Here is a 23783-nt window from a genome sequence, read left to right as displayed (position 1 = left end):
GAAAGTACGAATGTACAATAATTGAAAGCAACGTCAAATATCAACATTCACAAAATGAAAATAATTAAATACTAAAGTTGTAATGAGGCGTCATTTCTGACAGAGAGGAGGGTATGAAACCCAATCACGACTAACATTGAAATTTATAATTTTTTCTATTCTATTGAAATACTCATTTAGTAACTGATAGAGTCGTCACATATATACTAAGTACCAGTTTGAAAAAACTAAAAAACACGCTTTCATAGCAATCCAAACTGAAAAATAAAGAATAATTTTGAGCTAATTTGAGATTGCCTTCAATATCGATAATAAGTCATGTGGCTTGATGTAACTGATGACTTTCAATTAGTCTGAAATCAGAAATCACTTACAAAAAAAGGTTTTGTTGTAAAGAGGCGTGGGATACTTCAAATTAAATTTTCATTATGGCTCCAATCTGGCAAACAGCTCTCAACCAAGTATTTATATAAATGGATATTTAGCACCCCTGCTTTTTTACAACAATATAAATTTTTGTTAATAGATTCATTCTGATTTCAGACTTATTGGAAGTCATTGTTTACTTCAAACCATAGGACTCATTATCGATGTTGAACGTTTGGCTTGCTATTTTCAGCCTATCTGTTTGATATAAAATATATGCGCATGCGCAGATAGTGTGGTTGTCTGACTTGCTCTAACACTGAGACTGTGAGAAAATTATTCACTCCTGGCTATCACGATCAGGATGATGAGATAAACTTATGAAATTATTGTTTTGTCACCTATTCTTGATGAGTGTACAGAGATCCCGTGGTTGGGCTACCTATCGGGCGCGTCCCCAGGTGGTGGATAGGGGAGACCGGAGGCCCTGTTCGGGAAGCCAATATGGCCTTACGGACGGGGTCGCCGGAATCCTGGTCAGTGGCAGGAATAAGTAGGTTGAGGGAAACTGAAACCCCCAAAAGCCTTTGCAAAACATGCTACCATGCACCAGCCTACCCAAGCTAAGGTATAAGGAATCGTACCGACAGTTGATTGGCCGCAGGGTGATATGCGGTCATGAACGATCCCCTTGAGAAACTGAGCGAAACCTCATTGTAATCAGCCTACCTCTGGTAACGCGGGGATCTGCCAGAGGTGATCAACCCTTCCCTTGCTACTCGTGGGAACACACATAAATGAAACAAAAACAGAATTAACAAAAACAAAAACCCATTCTGAAGCTGGACAGAAGTGCTCACCTCAATCTAAGGCGGTATCTGGGGATGAACAGAAATATCCACCCCAACCTACTGCTTGGATTGTGGCTGGACATAGCAGATCACCTTCAACAGCAAGAGCACTTCTTACGGCATGCGCCAAGAGCTCCGCCTTGAATAAAGGCAAGAAACCTTCTGCCCCTGCAGGAAAGCTCCCTCACTTGTGCACCTTCACGGAGGGAACCTCAAGAAGGTTGAAGAAGCCGCGCAACGACAGTAATATCGCTGCACCTTGCAAAACCTTCACGGAGGCCACCCTGAGACACCTCAAGGTTGCCAAAGAGAGTGTGTGTTCGGCGAGTCTTGACCTACACCTGCCAATATAAAGGAGATGTCTCCTAGTGACATGTTCACCTTTCTGGGAAGGACAAGATGGACAATGACCTAGGAGGACAACTTCTCGGGAGAATGTACAATGGGTCACATGTGGCCTAAGTGCTGCTCACTCTCCCTACTCCACAGATACCAGAGACGAGAAGTGTATAAAGTTTAAAATGGATCTGTCCGTTTAAAGTTAGTCAGAATACAGTCCAAAGAAGTCGATTACAAGCAGAAATACAAGTGATGCTAATATAAGCGTGTTAAAAAAATACTGACAATATGAAATTAGATTGAAAATTCCCCAACTGTATAATAATTATTTTCAGTAAATGGTGATATCATTAGTCTGGATTCAAAAATGGTGATTTTCAAAAAATGTTCGAAAGGAACATTCAGATGATTGAATATTTCACATGACTTTTAGTATTCATAATAACTATACTCAATAGTATGTTATTCGAATATGATTCGATAAGATTCAGTGGTATGTCCCTCGCACACCATTTTGCTTCTATCTTGTGATTTACACAATAGGAAACACGGGGAAAGTCGATAAATAATCCTCAGATCTGGATTTTTCCATCCAGGGCAGTAACTACATTATTTTCAAAAAACATACAATTCCACTACAGCTATCTTGTTGTTTGTGAGTCCATGTCAGTGAGGGATAGTACTCATCATATCATATAATAGTACATTTCTCTGTCGACAAAGCGAAGGTCACTCTTTTTGAGAATTGGGTTAATTAGTGTTAATGTCAGTCTATCAGTAGAATTCTGATACACCCGACACTTACGAGGAGCTACACCACAACCGATCTGTCGGTGGTCATTTCGACAAAACGAAATTGATTTCAGCTTTTTATATATAGGAAGTTACTTGCGACTAATTTTCCAAACGGAACTTTCTTAAGCTTTCTGCGCGGCATTAGCTAGGTTAGCTGTTGTCTTTCCGTCGGGTATCTGCCACACGTACTTACAAAATCGTACGTTTCACATGAGAGGCATTTACTTGCTTTGTACTTCCACCAAAACATGGGCATATATATATATTATAATCACTTTCCAGATCTAGAATATTATCAGTGGTTTTTGAAATATTCGTCAAATGACTCCACCATCCCCATTTCAAATGACATAAAAAAGGCAGAGGAGATTTCAGTGCTGTTTTATATTTGTTATGATCTGATATAAACCTATTTCCATTGCGAATTTCCATTCATTGACTTTCAATCTGAAAAAGATTATTCTAGCTCTCCGAAATTAGAAACTTTTGTTCAACAGTGGGATCAGGTAAAAATAACGGCCTGTATATATAAACACAGGCTCGTGGAAATTCCTCCGGTATTTCCAATTAGATTTTGCGTAATGGGAATTTCTCAAAATACATATTGAATTTTTTTTTTATCTCATGAGGTCATCTGAGGTGAAGAAGGATAAGAGAGAGAATAAATGGCAGAACACAATATTTGGCTCAGTTTCAAATGAACTGATCATGTGGTTCATATACTCTTGTTTATTGATACTATTGTTTGAATTTCAAGGTAGGAATGTTACTATATTTTTCAAAATCTATGTATTGTTTTATGATGATAAGAAATGTGCGTAGGACACTATAACGATGGAACATTATTGATATTTCAGAAGTGACAGTTTTTTGAAAATGAAGTGAATTATCAGAATTGAAGTGATTTTTCCACCGATAGTCTGACAGCAAATGCAATTACTTCTGGAAACGAAGGAACAATAACAATAACAAAAAAAATTGAGAACTTTCTTGTTTACAATTTCATAATGATTGATGGTTTCGGAAATATTGGAATTATTGTTTTTGACCGGTTTTTTCATTTTCATTCTCACATCATCTGGAGGATAAACGAAACTGAATTCATAGTGAATCTTCGGCGAAAAATAATGCAGTTTGTAATCAATTGAATTCATTTTCAAAAGTCAAATCAATCAAAAGGCAAGTTTTTCAGTAAATATCTTACTTTACCTTGAAATTTAGAATAGATTTGATTTTCACTGAATCAAACAGAATGCATTTTTTTTTTATCTATTTATAAAGTCTTTAATGTTCTGGTGTTTGACAATTTTATCTCTCATGAAGGAAAACCGTCGACTGTATATTTCAATTAATCTGTGTTCACATTAACCGGCAGTTTTTCAAGGTGATCTCACTATTACATGAAAGTTTCCTATTCTGGGGAACTATTTCCAGATCTGAAATACAACTGGTTGTTTTCGAAATATTATCCAGAAACTAGAACGATCGAATTTCATTTTTTTCCCTCCACTGCCTCCACTGTGACATAAAAAGGCAAAGGAACTTAAAATACTGTTCATATTTGTCATAATCTGATATAAAACAATTTACAAGACGACGTTTCGTTCATTAGAGTTTATCATTGACTCTATTTTTCTAAATACAGAGCTCTAGCTTCTATCATAGATTTTTGTAGTCACTGTAACAATTCGACCATTTATTGAGATATCGGGAATGACGTAGATGGTTAGGAATATGTTGACATTCATTTTTTACTATTCGTTACTTGGTTCTTCCGATAAGTGGAGTATGTGTAATACATCGCTAAATTCATTATTACAGTGGCTACAAATATTGATGAGGAAGACTAGAGACCTGTATTTGAAAAAATTAAATTGATAATGGATTCTTATCAACGAAACGCTGTATTGCAAATTGGTCCATATAAGATTATAAAGAATATGGAACAGTAATGAAATTTCCTTTGATTTTGTTATATTATATCATTCGGAATAGAGGCGGTAAAGCCACAATACGCAATTTGACAATTTTAGTATTTGACAAATATTTCGAAAACAATCACTGATATTCTCGATCTGGAAAGCGATTATTTCAGTTCCTCGAATTGGGAAGCTTCGTCGGACCTTGTAGGTGTTACCATTTCCAAAACAAAAATAATGGCTTGTATATAGTTTCATTTGCAGCAATCCCAGTTGATTCATCTTCGTATGCCATAGGAAGAAGAAGATATTACATCGGATTGGATAAGGTTTGTGATATATTTTTTTGATATGAAAATTGTCAGCCATCACGGCACGTCTGGCACATCGAAACTATTTCGTTCAAGTAGTATGCATGAAAAAATATATTACGATAGGAACTGATATGGCATGTAAAAATGAAAACATGTTGATTTTTTCCAGTTGTTGCAATATATTACTTAAGATTCTAAATTGAAAATATCACCATTACTAGGAATTCAATTATTTTATTGACTTTTTGATGTTCCTGTTTATAAAAAATCAGGAACACATTCGTGTGCCATTCGCTATTAGCTGATTTTGAAATACAATTTTGTCGGTCTTTATGGAATGTATTATTCAAGCAACCGTTTTGGTGCATCATTTTTCATGAGAATGAAATTTAAATTAGTCAATAATTTATGCTATGAAAACTGTGTTAATTTCAATGTACTAAGAGAGTAGTATTTAAATCTACTGACCCTTGAGACAGACCAAATATATGCGGGCTCACTTCTCAGATAAAAGTTTTTTGATTGTACAATATAAAAGCATAATTGAGTTACAGATAAATTGATAGTGTGTCGAAGAGTGATTTTGCTTTCTTTGTAGAAGGCTGCTCACTTTCATTATCTGCCCGGCATATTTTATTTTTGATTACATAAAAAAATATCTCATTCAGTAAAACACAAGTTATGTATTATACTGTAGTGAAATAATATATGTATATGTGAAGTAATATAGGTATCCAACCTCAGTGTGTCGAGGGAGATACCATAACGTCGAGCCAGTGGGGAGAGAATAGCACAGTCGCTTGCGCATGGCTACCCGTCGCCATGGCACGCGTCGCTTCGCAAGCAATCGGCTACACGTGCGACTATAGATGTTTCACATCAAACAGGGTGATATTATTTCTGTTTGAGGATCTTACCATTTACAATAATCAAAATCAAATCAATGTTGAACCGCAAAATTCAGAAATACAGAATATTCTTCCATCACATGTGGAGTTCCATATCAGGATCTATATTGAGTATATTTCATTTTGAGTATATTTTATATTTTTTTCCAAGCTGTTAGAACTGCCCATCTACCTGGTGAATGATCGGGTCAGAATCAAAGTTATATAAAGCTAGGAAGTAGAAACCATAAACTCGACAAACTCGCATAATGCCCAAAAGTTACTATCGTATCATTGACGAAATAAACAGAATTATATTGATTTCTACTGAATATTGCAAATTATCCACTCTCATCATCTATTTTTTGTATATAACAAAGTATATTTATCAGCTCATCAGCAGAATTTCTTTATCAAAAACCCATTTCCGATCTACTTCGGCAAAAATTGAATTGTTTGCCAATAATATCCTATCGATTATATCCTCATAATTTTCTCACCGCATTCGAAATGCTACTTCAATATTTGAACTGTAGCCACTTAATTTTTCGAGTGTGCTCCTCGCATTGTTATCAACAAGATGTAGACCGGTTTCGGGCTGTTTGTCCACTCGTCAGTGCAAGGTAGTGGGCTGTTTGTCCACTCGTCAGTGCAAGGTAGTGTATATCATCAACATAAAGTCGATGATTTCCGATAATTGAAAATCGAATTCCGTCAGAGTATCATTCCTCGAACTAAGCTGAAGCATACAACAAACAACAGGTTTGTCGCCGCCCCATCTGCCTGTGAACGAGGTAACCAACTGCATCTCCGAAATTTGCCCAATTCCTTGTATAAGGAGAGAAAACTTTCACACATAGTCAGTGGGCATACTTGAAGACTGGCTATAAATCAAATTATCTAAGAACAATTCGTTCAGGCCAGTCTCAACTCCCTACATAGTAGGTTAATGGACTGACACCTACAAAAAACAACTACTTCCCTGGCTAATACCACGAAGGGCGGATATGCAGTTGGTTACCTCGTTCACAGGCAGATGGGGTGACGACAAACCTGTTGTTTGTTGTATGCTTCAGCTTAGTTCGAGGAATGATACTCTGACGGAATTCGATTGTCAATTATCGGAAATCATCGACTTTATGTTGATGATATACACTACCTTGCACTGACGAGTGGCCAAACAGCCCGAAACCGGTCTGCAAGTGTGTTCCAATAATTGTAAATCTATTGTGGCAGTTGTTTCGCCAACAGCATATGCAGGAATAACATCTGTGAAGAATCCTGCACTGACACCTGTCGGATATAATTCAACGCCCTCCGTGGTATTAGCCAGGGGAGTAGTTGTTTTCTGATAGGTGTCTGTTTATATTTACCTAGAAATGTGCACTATTAGTGTATCCGCTCGAAGACCGGCACAATGTTTATCGTTTCTGAATATACTGCTATAAATAAAACGCAAACTTTTTCCTTTTTCTTCAAAAGCGGTTTTTTATTCTTCTTGTTTACAAAAACTGTCATTCAACTATTTTTCAAAATGTCAAAAACAAATACAAAGTGATTCTTATTCAAATAAAAACTCAACATTCTCCCCCCTGTATTCAAACAATGAACTAGTTTTGAATACTTCCTTCCAATAACTGAATTGGACACAGCTTGGCAACAGGGCGGCGATAAATATTGTCTTGAATCTTGATATCTACGACTCTTACTCTTCCATCTTTACCGGGGTGTACGTCAACAATTTTTCCTAATGGCCAATTGTTTCTTGGTAGCTTATTATCCATGAGTATGACAATATCACCCTTTGCTACATTTTTCTTTTCTTGAAACCATTTGCATCTCTTTGTGAGTGTGGGTATGTATTCCCTTATCCAACGATTCCAGAAATGTTCTGCAAGTTGTTGTGAAAACTGCCAACGTTTTTTCAAATCGTAATTGATTTCATTTGCATCAAAAGTTATAGGTGGCTTTGCTATGCTAGATGTACCTATGAGGAAATGATTTGGTGTAAGACTTTCGAAATCCTCTCCATCGGAAGATACATATGTCAGAGGTCTACTGTTTACTATATGTTCCACTTCTGCTAGCAAAGTTAAAAGAACTTCTTGCTTAGGTGCTTTTTCGTTCAGAATCTTTTTCAGTCCATCTTTCACCGATCGAACCATGCGCTCCCATATTCCACCCATATGTGGGCTTGCTGGTGGAATAAACTTCCAATCAATTTCGTGAGATACCATCTTCCTCTTGATCAAATCTTCGTCTAAATTTCTGATTATCTCCTTCAATTCTCGGTTTGCTGAAGTAAGATTCGAACCATTGTCGCTCCAAATTGATAAAGGCTGTCCCCTCCTAGAAATGAATCTCCTTATTGCTAAAATCGCTGAATCTGTGGTGAGAGATTCTGCGATCTCTATATGGATAGCTCTAATTGAAAGACATGTGAAGATTACCCCATATCTTTTTTCTTTTCTTCGTCCAATAGAAACTTCCATGGGTCCAAAATAATCCATTCCAGTATAGGTGAATGCTCTAGGTGGTTTCTGGAGTCGTTGCTCTGGAAGTTGTCCCATTGCAGGAACCTGAGGTTTTGTTCTTCTTATGCTACAGAAATTGCAAAACCTTATTGTTTTAGTTACCAGTTTTCTGGCCTGCAGTATCCAAAATCTTTGCCTTATTTCATTTAGAGTTTGTTGTAGACCTGCATGATTATTTTTTGAATGATAAAATTGAACAAGTAATCTTGTGAATGTGTGTTTATTGTCTAGTATGATTGGCCTCTTTGCTTGAGGAGAGAGCTCTGTAGAGTTATCTGTTCTTCCTCCCAAACAAATAATATCATCTTCCATATATGGTGACAATTGATAAAGTTTGCTTGATTTTTGTATAGGTCTATTTTTCATCAGAAGATGGTATTCTTGTGAAAAACAATCCTCTTGCACTTTCCTATTCCAAATTCTTTCTGCTCTCTTCAATTCTTCAATTGTCAATTCTTGTTTTTGGAGATTTTTGCCAAGTTGTTTGATATTATGTTGAAATCTGAAAACATAGGCTGTGCTTCTTATCAATTTCATGTAGTCAGAAAATCTTGTGATGTCTGGTAAATATTCAATTCTATGTGAAACTGTCAATAATATGAATTCATGTTTAAGTTCGAAGGTTTCTGGATTTTCTTGAATTTCTTCGTCCTTGTCTATTCTTTTTTGTTCCATTGGCCAAAATTCTTGTTTATTGTATAAAAATTCCGGACCTTGAAACCACTGACTGTTTTCTTGTAGATTTATGTCTTTTGTATCTCGAGTAGCTTCATCTGCTATATTCAGATTGGAAGGAATCCAATGCCAGTCAGGAATTTTCGTGTTCTCCTGAATCTCGCCCACTCGATGCGTTATAAAAGTTTTGAACATTCTTGGTTCTGATCTCAACCAACACAAAACCGTTTTCGAGTCTGTCCAAAAGTATGTTTGATTCACTTCGAATGAATGTTCTTTCCTTATTGTTATTGCCAATCTGGAACCCATTACAGCGGCTTGAAGTTCCAAACGTGGAATTGTTATTGGCTTTAGAGGTGCTACTTGCGTCCTTGCCATCACCAAAGAGACATGAATGTTTTCGTTCTTCTCAAATCTGAAATAACCTACTGCCGAAAACGCTTGCTCACTCGCGTCACAGAAGATGTGAAGCTGTAAATCAAAATCATAAATGAAGTTCAATGCATAACACCTAGGTATCTTGAGATCTTCAATTTTTGAAAATACATCAATCCATTTCTCCCATTTAATATTCTGATTATGAGTTATCTCATCATCCCAACCTATGCCACTCCTCCATATATCCTGTAAAAGAATTTTTGCTCTAATGACATAGTGTGCGAGGAGTCCTAGAGGATCATAAAGAGACATCACTATTTTGAGGATCTGCCTCTTTGTTGGATTTTTTCCTTTCGAAATTACTTTTTTAATTTTTGAAGAATTCAAAGAAAACGCCAAATGATCGGAGGATGGAATCCATTTCAAACCGAGAATTCTCTGCGACAAATTGTTTCTTTCTTGCAGAAGTTTTTCATCACCCCTAAGTTCTTCTGGAATATGTCTATAAACTTCTTTTGAATTGCATACCCAACCTCTCAGTTCAAATCCTCCTTGTCTGTGGATGAAAATGACTTCCTTTATGAGGCGAATAGCTTCTTCCTCTGTGTACACACTGTCCAGATAATCATCCATATAATGCCTATTTATTATTCCATTTACAGCTTGAGGATACTTATTCTGGAAGTCTAATGCATTTCGATTTTTAATATATTGTGCCGAAAAAGGCGAGCCCACAGAACCAAAAATTAGCACCTTCATTTCATAGGTGCTAGGTTCTTCATTGGAATTATTTCTCCAGAGAAATCGTTGTCCAGCACGATCTTCTTTTCTGATAACTATTCTGTGGAACATATCTCGAATATCTGCTGAGAAAGCTACATCTTTCTCTCTGTATTTGAAAATAACTCCAACAAGAGAATTCAATAAATCAGGTCCTCTCAATAAAAAATCATTCAAACATTTTCCTTCCACCTTGGCAGCCGCATCAAAGACGAACCTCAATTTGCCGGGTTTATTTTCATTTACGACTCCAAAATGTGGCAAATACCATACCTTACCTGATTCTTCATTTCCTTCTATCACTTTCTCTGCATAGTCTTTCTCTAAATATTCTTCTATTTTCTGTTTGTAGGTCATAGCGAATTCCAAATCTTTAGTCATTCTTCTTTCAAGATACTGAAGTCTTTGAAGAGCTTTATACTCACTTTCTGGTAAAGTTGAACTATCATCTCTCCATAACAAACCAGTTTCCCAACGGTCTCCATCCCCTATTCTTCTTGAAACTGATTCTATTATTTGAACTGCTTTTTTGTCTTCCGAATTCATTGATCTATCTTCAGAAATTTTGACGCCAAATGACTCCGTGGAAAAATAATTCTTGATTTCTTCATGTAATTTTTCATCACAGTTCATCTGATTATGGAAAATATGAAGAACAGTATTGCTATCTTGTCTACCTCTGAATTCTCTCAAATTTCCATGTGCTATCCATCCCAATTTAGTTTTTGATAACGCTGGCGAGTTCTTAGGACCTTCAATTACTTCTCGACTAGTGATTAGATCCCAGTTATCTTGTCCTATCAACAATTGCGGTTTTGCTTGAGCCATACTAGCAAAATCTATATATTCCAGATGGCTCCATTTTTCTTTCAGTCTTTTTCCATCAACCGTTTGCCTAGGAAGATCCATGTCTTTCACTGTATATGCATTTTCCATCTGATAAAATGTAGTCCTATTTTTGTCAGCTATTTCAAAACTTACTTTTTTTGAAAATAATCTCTTGCAAGTGTCTTCGTGGGTCCACTTCAAACCTAACTCTGTTTCTTCGCCAACGAGGTTCATCTTGTCTGCTAAATCTTGATCAAGAAGAGTTACCGTTGAAGCTTCGTCAAATAATGCATAAATTTCAAGTTCATTCTGAGAAGATCTTATTATAACCGGAGCGATTTTCAATAAAATTTCTGTACTGAATGATTTTGTGGTATGAGCAACTATTTCTAGACTAACAGTATCATTTTTCTCCTTATTTTTATCAAATGCGTCATTATGAAGACTTTTATGATGTATTTTTTCACAGTTGTTTACCCCACATTTCTTTTTGTTACGACAAAATTTTATTTTGTGAGATGTTCCCAAACAAGAAAAACACATACCATTACTTTTTACGAAATCCCATTTTTTGTCTATCGAGAGATCCAAAAAAGTTTTGCATTTATCTATTATATGTTTCTCTTCACACATGATACATTTGCGAACTGAAGTACTCTTCTCTTGAGAAGTAACAAGAGTTGTTTTGAATCTCTCTTTATGAGGCTGATTTTGAGAGAACTTACCAGATACCTGATTTGTAGAAGGCTTACCCACATTCATAGATTGAGCGTAGCTTGCTGCTTCCGACTTTCTCCACAGCCACTTTTTAAATTCTTGTAAAGTGCTCTTACCATTCTTCTCAAGTACTTTTTCACCCCATGAAAGCTGCATGTTGTAGGGTAACTTTTGTAGAATTTCCTCCAGAATTTGAGGGCAATCCAAATAGTTCTGCATGTTCATGGTTTCTAGGGTAACCACCAGATTTGATACATCTTCCGCAAAATGTGTCAGAGACCTGAAATCATTATTTTTCATTATAGGAAAATTCTTGGCCTTATTGACCAGACTTTTCACAATCAAATCTGCTCGACCGTATCTACTAATCAAAATGTCGATAATCGGTTTGATTGATGAAATAGATAACAACAATCCCTCCACTGATCGTCTAGCATCCCCTTTCAAAGCTTTCCTCAACCTACACATATTTTCTTCATCTGTTAAACCCAATAATTCAGTCGTTGAAAGAAATTGTTGATAAAAACTTGGCCATTCAATAGTTTCTCCAGAAAAAATTGGTAAATCTTTGTCAATTGATTGTCTCGCCAACAACTGCCTAATTTCTGCACCTGAAGCTTCTTCATTTTTTCTATAATGTGTATGTCTTGCCCCTGTATTATTTTCGAACGAAGCCCTTGTACTATTATGAGTATTGTCAATTTGACTTTTGTGGAACGACCTCTTACCTGTCATATTCTTGACGTCCGTATTTTGCAACCAATTACGCACTTTCACTTCAGAATCAACAGAAGAAATCTCGTCATCTTTTGAATGATGTGAATTTCTGAACGAAATGTTGTCACGTTCCAAACGGTATGTATTACTTACTCCCAAATCAAATTTCTCACTTAGTCTAGCTTTTTCTAATGTCAACCTATTTTCAATCATTTGCTTTTCCATTTCGAACTGCTTAGACAACAATATAGCCATTTTTTCGTCAGCTTTTACCTGGACTTCCATGAGTTTTCTCATATAAATACTTGCATTGGATCTCACAGATAAAGATACTGAAGCCGATTTAGACTGTGCACCATCATTTCTACTGCTTCTACTGGACGAGACTACAGATAACTTGTCTTCTGTGGCATCGCGTTCAGCATTGTCAACTTTTCTAACTTCGCTAATGGTGGTGACATCCTTTTTATGACTCTCGCTTTTTGCTTTGGCAGTCTTGCTACGTGTTTCCATTTTGCCGTTCTCTAGGCTGAAGGACCAGCACAATGTTTATATTTACCTAGAAATGTGCACTATTAGTGTATCCGCTCGAAGACCGGCACAATGTTTATATTTACCTAGAAATGTGCACTATTAGTGTATCCGCTCGAAGACCGGCACAATGTTTATCGTTTCTGAATATACTGCTATAAATAAAACGCAAACTTTTTCCTTTTTCTTCAAAAGCGGTTTTTTATTCTTCTTGTTTACAAAAACTGTCATTCAACTATTTTTCAAAATGTCAAAAACAAATACAAAGTGATTCTTATTCAAATAAAAACTCAACAGGTGTCAGTCCATTAACCTACTGTGTAGGGAGTTGAGACTGGCCTGAACGAATTGTTCTTAGATAATTTGATTTATAGCCAGTCTTCAAGTATGCCCACTGACTATGTGTGAACAAGAATTGATACAAGCTTCTATTGAAATTTATCATCTAGTCCTTTCATATAGTGAATGTCGAAGAGTTTAATGTGTTCACTAGCTCTATATTTGAGGGTTGAATGATTTTCAGGTTCACTTTCAATTGTAATGATTTGAATGTTTCAGGTCCCATGCAACCAAGCAGTTGAAATATGTCGGAGAAAATCAATGAGACTTGCTAGCATACGAAATGAAAGAGAGAATAATGATGTGTACAGATTTCTCTCGCAACAGAGTAAGTGTACTTTCACTATTTTAGGTTTCAATCTTCAAGATTTCGAATAAATGTTGAGATCCCAATTGAATATTGCTTCGCCTCTAATGGCAAACCAAGTGGAACACAGAAATATACACTCGTAAGAGAGTTATTGCTGTATCCTCGTAGTCAAGGCACAAACCTCTAAACATGTGATGTGATTGATTTTTCAGGTTTCATCTGAATACGGCCTACTAGCCCAAATTTTGTTCTCTTCTGTCATATACTCATGAGCAGAACACTTGCACCAATTAGGTAACATATCGCTGAAGTGGGGAGAATTTAAAAACTTGAATTTTGTACGAAAGAGTTTGTTGAGAACCCCTTTTGAAGTACAGGGGAAAATTTTGAACGATTCATTAACACTGCGGCCTGATGTCATAATGGAATTAGAGTTGAGCCTCCGTGATCGGTGCTTCCTCACTGACGAAAACAACTCAAACGCACTAAATCGAATTTCACTAGTTCGGACTTCCTTTATCAACTATATAAAATGATTGGAAATCACTGAAACAACTAAAAAAAAAGAATTAAAAATGAATAGTTGAAAGTAACAAATATATTATGCAGAATAAACCTGGAACGAAATAATAGTGAAATTGAATACAAGTAGAATAGAACAATTGAACAAAAATAAATAAAAATAAAGAAATGAAAAAAGAAAACAAAAATAAAAAGTTGAGAGATTCCAAGTCACGTTAGTTCACGACGTTTCGATTGTTAGTATCTACAATCGTCTTCGGGTGATAACTGGACTGATTCTTCCGAGAGATGACTATTTATAGGTCGTTCGAATACTTTCACTTTTCCCCGCTTTTCATTTTCCGCTTCACTGGTTCCGTGGAAGATGAAGGTTTGGCGGGAGTTGGCCATTTTTCGCTTGATGATGGGTTTCCATATGTTGCGTATTTCTACGCTGGCTTGGCTGAATATGTTGTTGGACAACATGTAAGCGGTTTCCTTGAATTTTTTACTGAACCAATGTTCCTCTCTGTGCAAGATCTCAGCTTGGGACCACTCGATGTCAACTTGGCACCATTCGTTGATGGGTTCAAACATGGTCTGCTATTCCTGATCTGCTGGTTTCCCCTCGCTGTGTGAGTTTCTTGTGCGAATGCGAACATTCAATGGCCTCTTAGTTTCACCAATATAGGATTTTCCGCACTCACAGGGTATCCAGTAAATGCAATTCTTGGAATCGCAGTCCGCGTTTGGTGACCTGATTTTCGTGAGACTGCTACGGATAGTATTACCGGATCGAATTGGAACCAATTCTTTTTATCCTCTCCGATAATCGTCTGATGTAGAAAAGTGCAAGCATTGGTTGTGACGGCTTCTCTTCCTTGCGAGGCTCCTGCTGTCTTTCAGCCAAAGTCTTTTCTACCATCGCTTTGGAGTATCCATTCCCTTGAAGATAATTTTTGATGTTGTCTAGTTCCTTCTCGAGACCTTCCTTCGTGTTACAGAGCCCGAAAGCACGGTCTAATAAAGTCTTGATGATTCCTCCTTCAGTCGATTGATGGTGGTTGGATTCGTGGTTCAGATACTGTCCCGTATGAGTGGGTTTTCGGTATACAGTCCTCTGTCCTCCTCGGTCCTCTTCATCAAAACGTCTAAGAATGACAATTCGTTGTGGATTTTCTTCTCCATTGTGAAAGTGGTGGAAGGTCTCACTCTGTTGATGTGTTTCAGGACAGAGATGAACATTGGTTTAGGAGAAAATTCAAGGAAGCCGCTTACATGTTGTCCAACAACATATTCAGCCAAGCCAGCGTAGAAATACGCAACATATGGAAACCCATCATCTAGCGAAAAACGGCTAACTGCCGCCAAAAGGTCATCTCCCACGGAACCAGTGAAGCGGAAAATGAAAAGCGGGGATAAGTGAAAGTATTCGAACGACCTATAAATAGTCATCTCTCGGAGGAATCAGTCCATTCATCACCCGAAGATGATTGTAGATACTAACAATCGAAACGTCGTGAACTAACGTGGCTTCTCTCAAATTTTTATTTTCCATTTCTTTTTTCATTTCTTTATTTTTATTTATTTTTGTTCAGTTGTATTTTACTTGTATTTTGTTTCACTTTTATTTCGATTCAGGTTTATTTTGCTTGATATAATTGTTATTTTCAGCTATTCATTTCTACTCTTCCTTTTTTAGTTGTTTCAGGGATTTCAAATCATTTCATGTAGTAGACAATATAAGTACGAACTAGTGAAATTCATCATGAAACATTGTCAATCACCTTCAAACAAAACACCAAATCGATTCAAGAGGTCAAAAACTCGGAGGTGACAAGGATAATAACTTTATCATCTTCATCACTGTCAGTCACTTCAACCACCTTACTTATCGTTCACATACGGTTCTGATTATTTTTCATGGACTTCTTCCGGTTCTCCCCTGGGACAGTAGGGTGAATTTTTGTAATTTTTCAGAAACTTCTATACTAGGCAGCCATGTGCTCCCCAACCCGTGGAAGCCTCCAACCGTTCAATATCAATCCCTGCTTCCGTGCCTGGAACCAATTCTATCAGGTGAAAAACTTGCACCTTACCACCCTTCGGTAGATAGCCATGGCCCTTTGAAAATTCTCTGGCACGCTAGTCAACTAATAACCCATTGAAAGCGCCACTGGGAGCAAAAGAGTATGAAAAAAATGGCGGTTGTTTCCAGGACGGATCTGGAACTTGAACTTCTATGAATTGAAGACTCTTATGGGTGAGAGTCTCCAACTCTTAATATCATGAGGAACAGGGACTAATATAGGCTTTATGGTGGGTTGGAGTAGCGACGGCTGGTTTTCTGGGCTGCGTGACCAGGAATCACCTCAATTTTCATTTATTCGACTCAACTGATGATATTGGAGACTTTTCGTAAGTGTGAAACCACTGACCACCAAGTCCCAACTCTTTTGCTTGCATGACAGGTCATGCTGTTAGGTCTCATAGAGAGTGAACAACAGTTGAAAATTCCGACTTGCACTCCCGAGGGGTTCATAATAACTCCTGAATGGTTCTATAATCCTGACTTGACGATTCCAGCATATGCTACCTCTAAGACATGATACTTGATACAAGTCTTGCTTCAATTTCACTTACAAGTGTACTTGGGACTCATACTGTCACGTTCTCACCGTGAGTTTGACAATAAATGACTACACCGTACAATCAAACTCAACAATATCCAGTGTATTGGTAGTATTTATATATCGTAATGAAACTATCTGGAAGCCGATAGGAAAGTCTCTGGAAGTTTCTCAAAGCGACGCGACACGTCATCTAGAACGATCGCGAAGTGTATTTCGAGTTGAGTGTGACATTGGCCAAGTTACACTCTATTGAAGACGACCAGCGGTGGCTGGCAATACACTTTTTTGGTTTGAATTGATTTGAAAATTTCTTGGGAGGAGAGCAATGAAATTTCATGCAGTGAAATTGAATACACATTTATACGTAAATAACGAACTCATCGGAAAACTTATGATGCAATGAAGCCACAATAATTAGGCTACTACTGAATAGTTTTCTGAGGAATTCACAAAAAAAAGGACATGATGTATTTGAAACCCACTGGCATCATTGGATAATAAACCTTCGTGCTGACATTGAAAATTCAATAGTGGCTTTTCCAGGTAATTATATGAACTCTTACAGATTACAACGGTGGAGCCTTCATTTCGGCAAAAATATTAAGTTATGGAAACGCATGGTCTTGGTTGGATGGAACACTTGTCAATTATTTCAATTGGAATTCAGGAGAACCCAATGGTTACGATGAGACGGAAAGATGCGTTCAAGTATTCATTAAAAAAAATACCTTGGTATGGGACGATCATTCCACAATTGTGGCGAATTCCTATATCTGTGAATCGATGACTGATGACGATAATATACAAATTGATAACAGAATTGGAAAGAAGTATTATCTTGGTAATGAGAAGGTTTGTATCATGAGTAGAAAATAGGAGAATGTGTCTTTGATGCAGAAGTAATTCAAAAAAAAAAATTACTCAACCATGAATCCATCAAATATTTGTTCAGTACCATTTTTTGAACAGGGTTCGAAAATTTATGAAATCATCAAGAATATCGTATACTGATCGTATACTGATAATTTCTCAATTTCACAAAATATTTTCTTTCATATTTTCAAAGCTTCTCCTCTATCAATTTCGAATAGATGTGTTTGTGTATAATATGAATTTGTTGAGGAATAAGATTGGAGTAGTTAACGCTGTTGAGGCTTTTCAATCCTAAAGTAGAAAATATATCAAAAGTATCTTTACTCCTCTGTGATATGTCTTTTGATATGGCTTTGAACTGCCGTTATCCAACCCTCACTATATCCCAACTGATTCAGCACTAGAGCAATTTCCGATTGGTTTTCATACGAACATGAAAGTGAATTCTTCAGTCTGCAGATAATAACACGTGAGCTTGTGACATGTTGTTTGTCTTAGAGAAACAATTTTTGCAATATGTGGTGGTTTCATTTGTAATTTTGGCCTTCAAACGCTACAATAACACTCCATAATGGTATCTTGATGGTATCTTCCGTCTCAAGATACTCGGTGAATACACAATCACGCACATCCCAAACAAAATGCCAAGGCCTCATGTTCTCCAAGCGATTGTTGTGCTCTCGGGCACTTTGGATAACGTTCACCAGTTGCTTTCCACTCAGATGACGATCGTTTTGAATCAGGAGTGGAAGGATGGATACACATTTCATCCAATATCACATATAAAATCGAAAATCCTAGTTTTTTACGTTCAGACATGGCTAAACGCTGCTCAGAATCATCAAGACCTTCTTGTTTTTCGGCCAACAATGAGCTCGCGCAGCACCCACTTTGAACAAAGAATCCTCATAGTCGAATTCTCATGCAATTGAAAAGCCAGCACATTCATTTGATATCTTGACAATGTCAGCTGACTCACGCAACATGAATTTCCGATCATTCAAGAAGATGTTGTGGATTTTTTATGTTTTCTGGTGTTACTGCCTTACTTGGACGCCCACTGCATTCTGCATCATCGGTGTCTCTACGACCACGTTTCAAGTCAGCAAACCAACGTTCACTTGTTTCTGATGGAGCGGTTAGTACTAATCTGAAAAAGCAGTAAATACAATAAGACTACCGCCATCTATATGTTACGCCCGATACTTTTCAACCCAGGTAGTAGTTGAATGTGTTTTCATGCATTTTTCGAAACAGGTGAAATATGGTCTATAATTATCAGATGTTGACAATTGTTATGTTGTGAAATTATCTTGAAATAATTTTCCAGTTCATCATCGGTATCGAAATCAGTAACCTGAATTTTCTACTGTAGATCGCCACTAACTGAATATCTTTCTTCAGACACCGAAGTCCACGTTTAGCAAACTGAAAACGTTACAAAAAATGTAAAAACTGTGGCTTTCTGACAATAAACGTGGAAAAATTTCAGGTGACATACTTTGGAGCCATTCAGTATTGTGAGGATATGTATATGACGCTTGCTTCAGTGAGAAATGCTGAAGAAAATTCCGCTCTGCATCATTTGATACTGACAAAAGGTAAGTAATAATTCTAGAATTTTCAGTTTGAACGGAATTGGTAACATAGTCAACTTTTTCATGTATTCTAGATTGGTGGACAAATCTGGAAAGCCCACAATATTTTGTTCATCACTACATATTATATGAAAATGTCGCCCTGCCGCGTCTGACTGTGTATATGAACGCGATGAGCTCAAAAACTACGGAACTAGAGAAATGTTGGTGTGTACAAATTAAAGTTTTGTTTGAATTGGTTGAAATATGACTACAACTGTTGTCCACTTGGAATTTTCATTAAAAACGCTATGCAATCCCTTCGTGGTGGAATTGTCCCTCTCTCAAAAGATTTTTTGATGCATGGCCCATGTCTTCTTTATGAAGATAGCTCACTTTGCCCATTTCAATGTTTACAAAAATGGTCGCATATAATATGGTAATTGCTGAGCCACGAAGACGCATCTGCATGCTCAATTCAACAAGCTTTTGTTGGTTCACTGATGGATCAAAAACACCTTTCGGTTCTGGTGCAGGTGTTTTCAGTCGCAGACCCAGGACAGAGATATCAACCTGCCTAGGAACCTATGCGACTGTATTTCAAGCAGAAATTTACGTTATTGAATTGTGTGCGAAGAGATTGATAGAATTCAACCTCATACACTAGTCAATAAAATATTCTAGGACAGTCAAGCAGCGTTGGAAGCTCTTGGTTCCTACCGAACAACGTCTAAATTGGTAGCAAATTGCCAAAAACGACTCTCCTTGATAGGAAGACATAACAGAGTATCTCTGGTCTGGATTCCTGGCCATACTGGCCTGGATGGCAATGAGGCTGCTGACTCCCTTGCAAAGGAGGGTGCTGCAAGTAGTTCCATCGAACCAGAACCTGTCATTGGCATCGCTTCAGGCTTTGCCAAACAAAGATTGAACACCTGGATGGCAAGAAGATTTATGGACTCCTAGCAAAATCTTCCAGGATTGGATCACTCCAAGGCGTTCATTCACCCATCGAAGCTTGATACCACACAGTTGTTGGACTACAGTAGGGATGAACTACGATGTCTATTAGACCTTCTCACAGGTCACTGTCATTTGAATCATCATATGCAGAGACTCGGACTCTTGGAAGATAGTGTGTGTCGTTTTTGTCTGGAACACATACTCTGTGCCTGCCCAGCAGGGGAACGAAGCAGGTTTTTAGAGTTCGACAGACCTGTACTCTTACCGTCTGATCTGAAAGACCACTCATCATCCACACCAATCGGCTTCGTTGAGAAGCTGGATTTATTTGAATGTGAATAGGTGTGAGCCAACACCAACCGCGGCAGTGGAATTAATCACGGGTCTGACCCCTCTGGATCTGTACGTTAAGGAGGTTGCGTTAATGGCCATGGTACGATTGCACACGGCTGGTGTAAACCTAGAAGTAGGAATGGGTCGATTGAGGTTGGGCCTGTGGCAGAAAGCGCTTACTGCGCAACCTCTGCTGAAGGCAACAAGTGATGCAATTGAACCCAGGTTTGTGTTTAATAAACCCTACAAAATACAAATTAAGCAGAACACAGAGTCAGATGCTACAAATGCAATACGGATTTATACAGATGGCTCAAAAACCAAAGAAGGCTCAGGATGTGGAGTGTACTCCAGATCATTAAGCCTAAGGATTAAGTGGGGAATGGGAAGAAATACCAGCGTAGTCCAAACAGAACTGGCTGGTATCTCAATCGCCACAAAAGAAATAACCAAGAAAAGAATTTCTGGCAAAAACATAACAATCTGCACTGATAGCAGACAAGCACTATTATCCTTGAACAGACAGCGTGTTACTTCAGGGCTAGCACTAGAGTGCCACCAAGATTTAGCCAAAGCCTCGGTAGATAATAACATTATCCTGAGGCGGGTTAAAGGGCACGACAGAAGTAAAGGTAATCGCATTGCCGACTCTTTAGCCAAGGAAGCGGCTGGACTAAGAATTTTAGGACCCAGTGGCACCCACGGCCTGATGACTTCGACAATTGCGGAACTAGTCAAATGTTACACCCATGCTCAATCTTTAAAGAGATGGGATGAAATCAAAGGATGTAATCTTGCCAGGATCACCTTGGGCGACCTTGGGAATCTGGCGCCGAAGAAATATCTGGCGATGACCAGGAAAAATCTACGCCTTACAGTAGGATTTCTGACTGGCCACTGTCAGCTAAGGAAACACCTACATAATATGGGGTTAGTGGACACACCTCTGTGCAGGATGTATGAACAGGAAGATGAGACTGTCAGGCATGTCCTGAGCGAGTGCCCGGAGTTATTGTCAATAAGAGAGTGTGTGTTCGGCGAGTCTTGGCCTACACCTGCCGATATAAAGGAGATGTCTCCCAGCGACCTGTCCACCTTCCTGGAAAGGACAGGATGGACGACGACCTAGGAGGACAACTCCTTGGGAGGATGTACAATGGGTCACATGTGGCCTAAGTGCGTGGGCTCACACTCACCCTCCCTACTCTACAGATACAGAGGTGTGAGCCACAATAAACCTTTGCGGGTTGCAGTAGAGGGTCGAATAGACTCGATCACCTTGGACTTAACTGAACGTGACCACCTGATATGACACAATGCAGCACAGTAAAAAACCGGTTCAAACCGCTAGTATCAATATCTCCTATTGAAAATAAAAGAAAATCAGTACAAAAATGTATGTCAATGTTTATAAGTACAAGATTATCATTCTATCATAACGTTCAGAATGAAAGAAAAACGTTCAGAAGGAAATAAGAATAAAAAATTGAGTTATGCAATATGGATGAGTTTGACGGTGTCACAATCATCATTCAAACTCGATTTTGAAAAACCAATCACCAAAAAAATTGTTAAAATGCAAAACGAGATATTATTTATCATACTCACATAGTTTTCGCCTGTGTTTTCATTTCAATATTTGCTTCCCTAAAACTTATACTCTCAGCAGATATAACCAGGATACCTCATATTGTAAAGGGAGATTTGTGAAAAAAATGTATTTGTCATAAAAAATCTTTTGCTGTTATTATATAATTTTCCTCCAGTGCAAATAAAAATAATATCAATATTTGACAGGACCCTGTTCATCAGCTATTAATTGTCTGTGTCGAAAAAACTTGTTTTATTCGCAGTGGCTCCTAACCAAGCCATACCCACCTACGATGATGTAAAATATAAGACGAATTACAGGCATTGTAGTTTCTGTGTCGGTACCATTACTTCATCGCCTTTGATAATGTCTACCGCAGTGTTAGATGAAACGTACGGCAGCAATTCTGCAGCGAACCTTTGACACACAAGGTTCATTCATTCGAAATTTCAATCTCTCACTGATCGAAAATATTGAGCGTTCCTCATGTAAGGTTCAATTACATCATATTACTCACAATTATTTTGTCTACAGGGATAAAAGGACATCGTTCTTGGATTTCGGCAAATCAGAGAGTTGGCTCAACCAACTGGCTGTGGCTCAATGGGAGTGATGTTGAATATTTCAACTGGGATCAAGGAAAACCGTCTAACGAAGGTCTGGGAGAGAACTGCATAACCGTTTCGGAGAAAGAGCAACAAGCAAAATGGGTCGATGCCCCTTGCGATGAGAAGAATTATGCTGTCTGCGAAAAACTCGATTCAAAGAAGCCGGATTCCAAGAGAAATATATTCCTTGACGTAAAAACGAGTGACCTTTCATTGAAACTGAATATTGATAGAAAGTGAAAGATAGCGATATCATTACCAAAGAGCCTGTGCTAAATAGCATTTGAATAAATATAATTTTTATCTTCGAACTTGATATGATTCTGATTTTTAGTCACGAATAAAGAAATAGTGGTGCTGTATTTTCATATTTTGATCTCTTCTGTATGACAACCAATTTGTAATCATGTGATGAAAGTGTCTGTACATTCGTGTATGCTATTCTCAAATACGATTCAATTGATTTTGAGCGATTTTTACTGATTTGGTTTGCTATGCTTCACCTAACATTTATTGTTCGACCCATTGAAATCGTGTTAGAATTCATTTCAAGGAAACACGCCAAATATTTATGAAAAAGAAATGATATAAAGAATACTGTTCAGTTATTCAGGATGAAACTTTGTTCAAATTTTTTTTTAGTATGTGAAATTATATTTTTATGACAAATACAGAAGAGATAAGTTCGAAGTCCATATCTCGAGGGCTTCGATTAACGACTTTTTCATGTTTTTCATGTTGTTAATCTCGTCTTGAACATTGCATTCATTTTGTGTTGAAAATGGAATTAGGTTCTCAAAAATATTTGGAAAAGTGACAGTGGCATACGGTCAGAAAAATTTATACAAGTGGTATGAACAAGCTTCTCACAGAAGGTCGAGAAGATGCGAATGACGACGTTTCCCCTGGACGCCACAGCTCAACAACTATAGTCTAATTACTATTATATTAGTTGCTGGGGATGTCAGCATATCGATTGACCCATGCCATGCAATTTTTTTGACCATGTTCATTATCTTTCAATTTTGGATGTCGAAAAATTTGTTTAATCTACAATAAACTGAATATTGTAACATCTGCAATAAAACTTCGTTGAATTTTGACCAAAAAACAGAGCATGCCACCATTTTTTTCAAAAGATCAACTGTTTTGCATTATATGTTCCATGATAAACATATTTCAACAAAGTAGAATACAGTATGGTCTGAATCTCATAATGAAATTGTTACAATTACAAAAGTTACAATTGGTGTTTCTGTTTTTGTGAATTCTTGAGAAGCAATGGTTTATACGCTTCTAGAACGAATTGAAATAGTGAGTACTATCAGAATGGAAATAGTGCTAGAACTGCTGCGCGTATGTTCAATGATAATCATCCAGGAAGAAATGAACGACACAAATACGTTTCGGAATCATTGAACAAA

At 37.5% G+C, this 23783-nt stretch overlaps 2 protein-coding genes across 3 annotated transcripts; one reads left to right on the top strand and one right to left on the bottom strand.

The window, feature by feature from the left end:
* Positions 1 to 2989: 2989 nt before the first annotated feature.
* On the top strand, positions 2990 to 22721 carry LOC111502716 (macrophage mannose receptor 1). 2 transcript variants are annotated; one of them, XM_023156858.2, is made up of 6 exons: positions 2990 to 3108; positions 4535 to 4599; positions 13190 to 13298; positions 16980 to 17266; positions 18780 to 18888; positions 22286 to 22721. In XM_023156858.2, the coding sequence occupies exons 1-6, from the start codon at positions 3060 to 3062 to the stop codon at positions 22597 to 22599; spliced, it is 933 nt and encodes a 310-aa protein (XP_023012626.2). In that variant the 5' UTR covers positions 2990 to 3059; the 3' UTR covers positions 22600 to 22721. The 2 variants fall into 2 exon arrangements, with proteins under 2 accessions (XP_023012626.2, XP_023012625.2); XM_023156857.2 differs by having other exon boundaries at positions 4523 to 4599.
* Positions 7031 to 12249, bottom strand: LOC141483089 (uncharacterized). Its single transcript, XM_074177355.1, has 2 exons — positions 12112 to 12249; positions 7031 to 11663 (listed from the first exon to the last, which is right to left on the bottom strand). The coding sequence occupies exon 2, from the start codon at positions 11606 to 11608 to the stop codon at positions 7082 to 7084; it is 4527 nt and encodes a 1508-aa protein (XP_074033456.1). The 5' UTR covers positions 11609 to 11663; positions 12112 to 12249; the 3' UTR covers positions 7031 to 7081.
* Positions 22722 to 23783: the final 1062 nt, after the last annotated feature.

This window comes from Leptinotarsa decemlineata, unplaced genomic scaffold (assembly GCF_025532065.1).
Source record: "Leptinotarsa decemlineata unplaced genomic scaffold, Ldec_3_MD MMD2_tig00002974_RagTag_RagTag, whole genome shotgun sequence".
Lineage (NCBI taxonomy): Eukaryota > Metazoa > Arthropoda > Insecta > Coleoptera > Chrysomelidae > Leptinotarsa > Leptinotarsa decemlineata.
This window is presented reverse-complemented; position numbering and strand designations above follow the sequence as displayed.

What these genes read in the sequence shown, in the direction of transcription:
- LOC111502716 (XM_023156857.2), top strand. Translation starts at nt 3,060, where the DNA reads ATGTGGTTCATATACTCTTGTTTATTGATACTATTGTTTGAATTTCAA. An exon ending in ACTATTGTTTGAATTTCAAG is followed by an intron (nt 3,109 to 4,522) that starts GTAGGAATGTTA and finishes GCTTGTATATAG; the next exon opens with TTTCATTTGCAGCAATCCCA. An exon ending in CAGATTTCTCTCGCAACAGA is followed by an intron (nt 13,299 to 16,979) that starts GTAAGTGTACTT and finishes GAACTCTTACAG; the next exon opens with ATTACAACGGTGGAGCCTTC.
- LOC141483089 (XM_074177355.1), bottom strand. Translation starts at nt 11,608, where the DNA reads ATGAACATGCAGAACTATTTGGATTGCCCTCAAATTCTGGAGGAAATT.